The sequence below is a fragment of the Megalops cyprinoides genome, chromosome 25 (assembly GCF_013368585.1).
Source record: "Megalops cyprinoides isolate fMegCyp1 chromosome 25, fMegCyp1.pri, whole genome shotgun sequence".
Taxonomy (NCBI): domain Eukaryota; kingdom Metazoa; phylum Chordata; class Actinopteri; order Elopiformes; family Megalopidae; genus Megalops; species Megalops cyprinoides.
In genome coordinates, this window is record NC_050607.1 from 14,412,682 (window position 1) to 14,422,070 (window position 9,389).

Below are 9,389 nucleotides of genomic sequence, written 5' to 3' on the forward strand. Positions count from 1 at the left end.
CTATGTACCTATATATTCGGCTAACCAGCCTACACTTGGCAGAAACATTGGCAAAACGCTTGTGTTGGATAGATATTAAAGATTAATCAGACCCTTGAACAAGCACGTCTAAGAGATTTGAACACAGTCTGAGTTAAAAACTGAAAACAGACTACACAAAGCACACATCTGGCTCCTCAAGATGTGCAAAAAATAGAGGCTTATCACATGCATATTGATTTAACACATTATGCTGGAGCAATTTAATACTTCAATATCTTGCTGCAGCGTCTATCATCAGCAAGCAATGACCATTGTAAGAAACGTTGCGCAGTGAATTTTGCAAAGTTCACGGTATTGGGAACACTCTGTATCTATCTGCTACAATGAATTGAATAACGGACATCAACTCAAGAGGCATGTAAAGCATTCATTACCGCTGCCGCATCAGATACGGTTCCCCGTCAGAAGTGATTAATATACTGACAAGATTCCCTGCACTACAGTGCCCTCTAGTGACGAAATAGTTTAAAGCATCTTCCAGCGGCATGCGTACCTCATGCCATGTTGTGGGGCAGATTCGTGGCCATTGAAGTGAGTGTGGACACAAAACACATCCGTTACAAACTAGATTAATGCCATAATTGAAAATGTTATTTATATTGTGGACCCCTGCTGTGTCAGAAGAACTGCAGTGTATGTTTGTGTTAATAGCATTTCTCCATCATGTCAAGTGTAAAATAAAACATTTAGTCGAAGGAATGGATACCAAAACATTCGACAGTTCTCAGCTTAATAAATAAATAGAGTAATGGAATTTTGAATAGACTTTTAATGTGGCCCTTTGGCAGTAAAAAATGCATTTGCTTAGAAGATGCTGTTACCCAAAGCAATTAATCTGTGCAGGGTGCCTCCCTGACAAATGTGTGCTGGTATGTCAATAACAGCTTCACATTCTCTGAGGAATCTCATTCTCAATCATTTACATAACGTGTAAATGTCATTTCATGTCTTTGCTGCATCCATAGGTATTTCATTAAACAAAGCTGTTTCATCCTGACATCATTGTTCAACATGAATAAAATAGACATTCTTTTGGAATGGAACCTTTACATTGTTTGCTTAATGAAGCTGAACTCAACTAGTTAGTGAGCTGAATCCATTCTGGTCAAGTGAAAGTTTTGCACTTTTATTCAAAATTTGAAATGTGTGTTGTACGTTAGAGTGTGACGTCATCAATATGAGTCCTTGTATGCATGCAAAAATCTGTTTCACACTACTGTCAATGGAGCTGCATCTATAAAACGGTCTGTCATGGCTCCAATGCGACTCGATGATGTGACAAACACGGAAATTCTCTGCCGGTCCATCTGAATTCCGCCCTCTCCTGGTCATGAGTAGAATTGCAAGTCATTATTGCCACCACAGTTAAGAGCGCTTCAAATCCATTTCATTTGGATGTAAGCCGGTTGAGGAGATTGTGGTGACAACCACGTAAAACTGTCAAGGTGGCAGAATTTAGCTGTGTTTCCCATTGAAGGCCTCCGCGTGTGAATGACTTATTTGTGGGTTAACTAATAAATATAACAGATGAAATAAACACTATCTGCCTCTTGGCTTTTTGACAATCATTCTTCCACGCTGTAATTGGACTAAGACTCAAATACGGTTAGCTTTAAGAAAATCATTTCTCAAGAACTGACTAACGAAAGACATCTGAGCAACTAAGGAACTAGCATGTCAGTATGCAAGAAACATATATTATTTTCAACATTCTGTTTGCTTCACTCTCTATTACCCTGTTAAATCACATTGTTCAGTTAATGCAGGTCAACAGGAGGCACTGTGATGGCTCTGCCTTTAAACACACGGTTCCTAAACCGGGGGAGAGGAATGAAACCGATGGGCAGAACTGGAGCAGCTCTGTGGGGGTGATATTAATTGAGCACGTCGAGGCTCTTGTCTCCTTCGGCACCTCCGTAATGCTCACTGCAGCAGACACACTGCTGTATTAGGATCATGTCTCCCTCACTAATAGATCAGAGCACCAGCAACCATAACTTCAGCACCAGCTACATCAGCGATGTCCAGCTCAGCCCTTCAGCTTCAATAATCTGTCCTGTGTTTTTTCTGCCACAGCCAATCACTACATTATTCAGTTTTGTCCTATTGTCAGTAAACAGCCACTATAGCTGGATTTTCTTTTTTACCCATCAAATAAATAATGAATAATGTCTGAGACAAGGGGGGTTTTCAGTAAAATATGGGGGAGGGGGGGGTTTGAGAGAAGAAATAACCACACTTACTTTAAATTCATTTACTTAAATTAAAAAAATGTACATCACATTTTTTTACAATAGTCATTGTCCTCTTTAAAAACTTTACAGTGATTTTTTTTACATTACATTTTACATATAAATTCCTTTTTCACGGTTCGTCGTTCGTTCTCAGATTACAAACGCACGCTCACATCTCCTCCAGGTGACCTTGGTTAACGCTCCTTCAGGTACATACTGATCGGGAATATCATGGAAACATTTAGCGGACGTTAGTAGACAATCAGTTAGAACTAATACTTTGTTGACACCAAGAATCACACGAACACACGGAAGCACGCGGTGAGAGTCTCTCTGAATGGCCGCGACAATCTTTGCCCCTTGAAAACCAGGCTTGCGCGTTTCTGTGCTTAGCCTCCGCCCTTGCCCGGGGCGATGTCGATAGCTTATGCTTTTACATAGTATCCACTTATGCAGCTGGATGTGTACTGCTGCAGATCTGGTTGAATACCTCGCTCAAGGACACAACAGTGCCTTATCCGGGATCTGAACCTATGACCTTGTGGTTGCAAGTCTGGTTCCGTAAACGCCACCCGCCACTGTTCCTGTGTGTGTGCGGTATATGTGAGGAGGTTTCACATTTGAGGGTCGGCACTGGAATGTGGACTGGTTTTCTCAGGACGCAGCCTGGAGGTTAAAGGTCAGTATGGCTTCTGGTTTACCCAGCAGACAAAACGTGGCAGAGAGCAGTGCGGTTTAAACCACTTGGTGGGTTCCTCCTGACCGTGACCGCAAACCATACAGGGTCACACCCATTGTATTTTGCGATCATTACAGTTTCTCTGGGGGAAAGCCTGTTTTAGTAATTATCTGGCTGCACCAAACTAACCACATGCTATGGCCAACGAATGGCTAGTGCTAGACTCATTCTTCAAATGACTTTCAACCAGAGATATCAGCGATTTCGCTGTGAAACCAAAGCTCTAGCTTGTGCTTGGAAGATCCAAGAAAAAACATTGACCTCTTTGGCCAAGACGACAGAAAGTACACGTCACCGCAATTTAATAAAAAAACACTAAAATCCAGTACTTTGTGCGGTATGCCATGACAGTCTGAGCGTTAGGCGGTTTGCCACTCCCGGTCTCGGTCCAGAGCAGAGATTGTCGCGTGACCACACAGGCCTGGCTTCGCACCGACGTCATCGTTTACAAAAGATGTCAGTCCAGTCTTCATATCCCCGCACTCATACCCCCCTCTTACCCTCGGGGTTCCAACTGGCCTCCTACACACTGGAGTTCACCCAACCTTCTGTAAACAGCACAGCTTAGGCAGAACAAGACAGGCGTGTGAAAATAAAGACTAAACATTTGGCAAAACTATAACTCCCCACGATACATTCTGTGCTTCTTCAGTCTGGTATTCACACCCCATGGCTATGAGAAACCCAGACTCGGTTTTGAAGTCAGTGGTAAAAAGGCTTCAAGTAATAGCATCCATAAGACTAGGAGTCCCGTTTGCTAGGTTACACAGTACGACTTTGTCTGACACACATAAAAAACCCTGCCTAAACACAAAGATAAAACCAAACGGCACTGCTTCTGTAGACTGATGGGAGGAATCTGGTAGTTAGGGGCTTTGTGGTGTGGCAAAGTTCCTCCTTTTTGTGGTGCAGTTGGAGCAGAAATATTTTGAGGGCTTCAGCGACTTCAGGACTTCAGTTAGAGGATGGAGCTTCTGTGTGAGGGACACCTGGCACCTGGTGTCAGAGGATGCTGGTATGGGCCCTGAAGACTGTGAGGGAGTGTGATGGAGGCCCTTCATACAGCCATCAGTGCATTAGACTGAGACACACAGACAGCTCACGAAGACAGCTCAAATCAGTCAACTGCTCTAAACTGACACCGTTGACCTGTCCACCTGACACCACAGCAGCCAATCACAGCTCAGGGCTCAGGAGAAACCATATAGATATAGAATGACCAGATCTGACAGAGTGATCAGGTCTGCCTGCAATGCCTCTAATAGTCCTATCCAATATGAATATTGGATGGGTACACACATAAAGGGCTGGTGCCACTGGACTAAGTCACCACTCTTTGACCAATTAAATCAAATTGGCTTCCATGACTGGTGTAGAAGGCTACGTCTGTGTAATATATCAACACCTTATATATATATTTTTTCTCAAGGCCTTTATGCCCTTTATGCCCTTTATGCATTTATGGGCACAGATTCTACCAGGTGACCAAGGCAACCAAGCAAACAGGAGGCGAAAAAAAAAAACCAAAAATGGAAAACTCGTGAGATACACTGCCTGCCAAGCCACTAAACTGCCTTTGAAAAAATAACAGTAATAAACACAGCAAGTGAGTACATGGTTTGGCATCACGTCTGTGAATGTTCAACCTTTCTGAAAGGAAAAAAGTCCAGCTTTTATTCAGAAAGGCAGCAGCTCTGACTGAGGTCTAAGTGAACTACCAATTCCAGTCTCAGACGGTGAATTCACTCTATGTATATACATGTGACACAGGGGCTTATGATATTGATAATTTAAGGTTATGACACGACTTGCATTGGCCATAGAGAGATTAAGCTGCTTATGGCTATTCATAAAGACCCCTTACTCCCTTGTGAATACATAGGCCTTTTGTTCTAGCATTAGTATTATTGCCAGATTTTATCTTTTTATCCATACCGACTTCTAACAGCTGAAAGTTCAGAGTTTAGAGCATATAGTAATGCATCTGGAGGCAAATTAGAAAAGATGCCACTGGAGCCTTCTAAAGCTCCGCCTTAAGACCCTTAAGACACGCCCCTCTCCAGAGCTCCAGGGGTTAGGGGTCGTGAGGTACACCCAGGACCAGCTGCAGCATCCACAATGAAAAGGGTTAACAATGGCAGGTGGAAAAAATGGCTGTCTGTACTTGGAGCCATACCCTACTAAAAATACCAGTGCTAGCTGTCAGATCGTAAAATGGTATGAGCCTGTTACGAGCATGTCCTGGCTAAAAGGAGTTTTGCACTAACAGCGTTGACATGTGGTTCTGTCACCAGCACATTCAGTTGGCTTCAGCTTGCGTCTGATTGTTCATTGGCCATTACAAAAATGAGCAGAATTCAAATAAGGGACTCTCATTATCGTGTTTCACATCTTAGAAGAAGGAGGCGGAGGAAGCCTCTGTTCCTAGTCGTCTGTAAAAGACCTCTGAATCAGGGCATTTCCTAAACCTCTGTGCGGTTCCGCCGGCAGTCTGCATGAGAACGGAGTGACCTACACAGAGAGGCTTGGCTTCTTTTGGCTGCAGACCTGTCCAGGGTGCGGTTCCTTGCCACTACCAGAGCACTGCTTATGTGAGGCCTCCCGTAATAATTCCACCAAGTCCACAGAGAAAGAAGGAACTGGAGAGAAACCCTAACAGGTGATTTTCAACTGAATCTGTCTGCCACGTGCCTCCATGGAGTTCAGTGGCACTGCTAAGTAAGCAAGGAGATCCAGCCCCCCCACCATGAAATGTCAGTATTAGAAAGCCCCCCCCCCCTCCACAGAGACAGAACATTAAAATGTGCCCCCTCTGAAAGGGGCTGAGAATTGCCCCCACGCCCCTTACAACAAAAGGAGTGTATCATATCACCCTCCTCTGACACCAATGAATGAGAGAGGGGGTGTTTGCCTGCCCCCCCACACACAGACACACGCACATATAGAGGAGACATGAGGAAGCGCTGTCCAGCTGACTTCCACTGCGGAGGGTGGATGTGGGAGGACTGGCGAGAGCTCCCCCTGCTGGTCGCTAGGTCTCCGGGTTGGTCGTGGTCAGGATTTTCATGTACTGTGTATAGATGGCGTCGAAGGCTTCGTCTCTGTGGATCATTGCTCCAAACACCAGAGGCTACAGGTAGAGGAGGAGGGGAGAAAGAGAGGGAGAGGGAGGAAAGAGAGAGAAAAAGACAGGGGCAGGGAGAGGGAGTCTTTCAAGAGCCTGACACGTGTCAATCATCCAAAGGTTATCTTGCAGTAACTGTGAGGTCTGATGATCAGATGTGACAGCTTTCATCAAACTGTCGTCAAACAGTACTGAGCCGAGGGCAACCGTGTCATTCTGCCACTCAGAACAGAAAGTTTATTTTAAGGACAGCCCCACTGTGCACAAGACAAAGCATGAAAAGAAATGAACCACAGACGCATGGACAAGGCAGGTTTAGGGGGTGTTTTGAAGGCCCTGCTCTCTCGGTGTACGTACCTTCTGTGTAGAGGGTGTGGCTATGGAGATTCCCATTCCTGACCCTGGTAGCACGGACAGGACCTTGTACTGAGAGAAACCAAGGGGACATGAGAAAGTGCTCCAGAAACCAGCTCCGGTACAGAACCAGAAGGGCTTTGGTTTGGAGCTCTACAGGAAAGGGAGATGGAGGACAGAGATGAAGCCCAACCTTCTGGATATCTGTGATGTCCATCAGCTTGATGACTTTGTTCTTCTTGGAGGCGCTGGCCCTGGAGCTGGAGCTTTCGAAACAAAGGTAACTGGAGGTGTGGAGGGGGGGGCGGGAGGGGGAGAGGGTGGAAGAGCCGAGGTCAGAGGAGAGAACTGAATCACCACAGCAGTTTGCAGTACACCACAATAGCTACACACTCCACCGTCGACCATGTCCTGCACAGAGAACCACATTACATTCTCTGAAAACAAGGATTAGCAGTTCAACTCACTCACTCACTCACTCACCAACTCACTTGCCTCACTAATTCATTCATCTGTGCCAGGTTATCACTTCTCCTTAAAGAGTCTGTTCTCATTTTATAACACATGCAGGTAGTATATTAAGAGAGAGAGAGAAATCACATGAACACAATGACATTTCACAGACCATAACAGAATGTTTACAAAGAACACGGTTAAAGAGTATCTATTATTTATTATTATGACTAGCCTAAAATTAATACGAACTTTTACGGAAACATCTAAGCCCCAGGGAAATGGTTGGTTGGACACACTAAGCCAGAGATCTGCTGTCAACCTGAAGGAGCTCCACAGAAATCAGGGAACGGGAGACTTACTTCTCTGTGACGTAGAGCACGCCGTTCCGAATGTAGTCCGTGGGCATCTTCCTGTCTCTGTTTATCAAGCAGCATCGCCACCCATTCTCACACACTGTGAACACAAAACGCATAATGCTCAACTCTATACTATATAGCGCTAAACAACAAACACCACCAAACACTGCATCACTCTGACACCGGCCCGGGTCCGTGTGTTACTCCTTCCAGGGCCTCCAAACAAAACGAAAATCAACAAAATTCATGGACGTCGTTCCGCTGCCCACCTGGCAGGGGGCGCTCGTTCTCAGACAGGTTGAAGACTTCGTGGAAGGCGCCCTTCTTGGTGCTGTGAACCCGGCTGCTCTCCTCCTCGCGGCTGATGCCGCAGGGGACGTTGGCCGCCAGGCTTCCGCGGGACGCCACCGGCTGGATCTGCAGACGGAGGAGGAGGAGGAGAGAGGAATATCGGGTCGGTCCGGGTCAAGGCTACTGCCATTGGGGATGCGAATGAAATGATTGGCTGTCTACTGTCCCCTTTTCCCACAGTAAGTGTTGCCCTATATCACAGGACACAGAAACTGAAAAATCATGTGCTGTCTCTTATAAACAGAGGGAAGCTATTAATATGGATCTGAAGAGATATGGCAGAGACCTAATCTCCATACCTAATGTACCAGGAACACACTGAACTGTACCCATAGTTCAAAGTTCAAAGTTCAAAGCACTGTGCTGGAGGTACACTGCGCTGTGAAGGGAGTATGGGGTGTGTACACTGCTGCACTAGATGTCCACCGTATTGCACTTGGTAGTTCATTGTGCTGTGGTGGAGTTGTAACATCCTGTACAATTGTGTACTGGATTGCGAGTGAGTGCATGACTTGTAATCGGATCTGCAGGGTAGTCTATGGAAGAGAAATACTGCACAAACCGCAATGCAGTCACTAACGAAGGTGGTTTTAGACTGAACACATCCTGTCTAAACAGATTCCACAGCTGCTCCTTAACTACTGGTGGACTTATGTAAGCAAACAGAAATCACATTATTCAAAATCAGGTATGGTTTTTGTCATCTGCTTCTTCGGTATGCAGTGGAACAGTCCAAAGGGTTGCTCTGTAAGACTGCAAAACCCAGGGAAAGCACTTCACTGGATATTAATTTGACATGTTCTTTCTCTGGGGCTCATTTTCTATTTTTTTAAGTTAAATTAATTTCAAGCTCTGACTTGGATATCCATGTTAAATGGAAACCGTGAGACAGAGCTGATAATCTTTCAGCGAACGCCCCAGAGTACTTTTTAATATGTGCTATGCGATATTCAGTGATGAAAGTAGATCTTTTCTATTTGTGCCACAATTCCACTTTGACTTTGTGATACACGATATTGACTGAGGACTTAAATAGCTAGGCTACTATCTCAATTTAGCTCAGGTATAAAGGAACAATCCATTACATTCATTATGTTATGAGTCCATTTTAGACAAGAGCGCTGGTGGAAACTGTTTGCAGGGTTTCAACACTGAGGGAATTCAAAGGCGCTAGAGATAATGTACCTGTGGTAATGAGATAACAGATTCAACACTTCATCTTGAAAGCTCTTGATAGCAGGTGCATGTGAACATTCGTTAGCAGTGAGACTGTTCTGATTCTGATTCTCACCGCAAAGAATGCTTCTAACTGGCAATCAGTTCAGAGCCACGTCTATTCATGAATATTCAAAGAGTGTAGCCAATGCCAGAACGCTTTCAGTGAGACAGGAACTCTTTACTGGGGACAGGAAGTAACACAGAATCTCAGTACGGATCACTTTCCTTTGACAATGCTGAACCTCCATCTAAGTTTCTGAGCGCGCTGTGTGTGTTGGTCAGTTTCGTAAATGAATGTGGCTTTGTGCTTGTGTTGCCAGTATCACCACCTCAAACTGTAAAGTGGTGCTCGTACCATTGGGTGTGAGACCACCATGCTCCAGGAGGTTAATGTTAATGGCTAATGTTTTGCCTGCATGCACATCCGGTGTGACGGGTATCATTTCAAATTTGGCAGATTGATTGCCCATAAACGGTATCCAATGGATATTATTTGATATTCAGCCGATTCAGAT

At 44.9% G+C, this 9,389-nt stretch overlaps 1 protein-coding gene across 1 annotated transcript in view; it reads right to left on the reverse strand.

The window, feature by feature from the left end:
- Positions 1–2,350: 2,350 nt before the first annotated feature.
- Positions 2,351–9,389, reverse strand: part of LOC118772087 (GRAM domain-containing protein 4-like) — a 46,193-nt gene continuing 39,154 nt past the window's right edge. The window contains exons 15-19 of the mRNA XM_036520338.1: positions 7,575–7,722; positions 7,309–7,402; positions 6,687–6,777; positions 6,497–6,565; positions 2,351–6,145 (exon numbers count right to left, since the gene is read on the reverse strand). Coding sequence (XP_036376231.1) covers positions 6,047–6,145; positions 6,497–6,565; positions 6,687–6,777; positions 7,309–7,402; positions 7,575–7,722 — 501 coding nt within the window. The 3' untranslated portion in view covers positions 2,351–6,046. The remainder of the gene's footprint in view (positions 6,146–6,496; positions 6,566–6,686; positions 6,778–7,308; positions 7,403–7,574; positions 7,723–9,389) is intronic.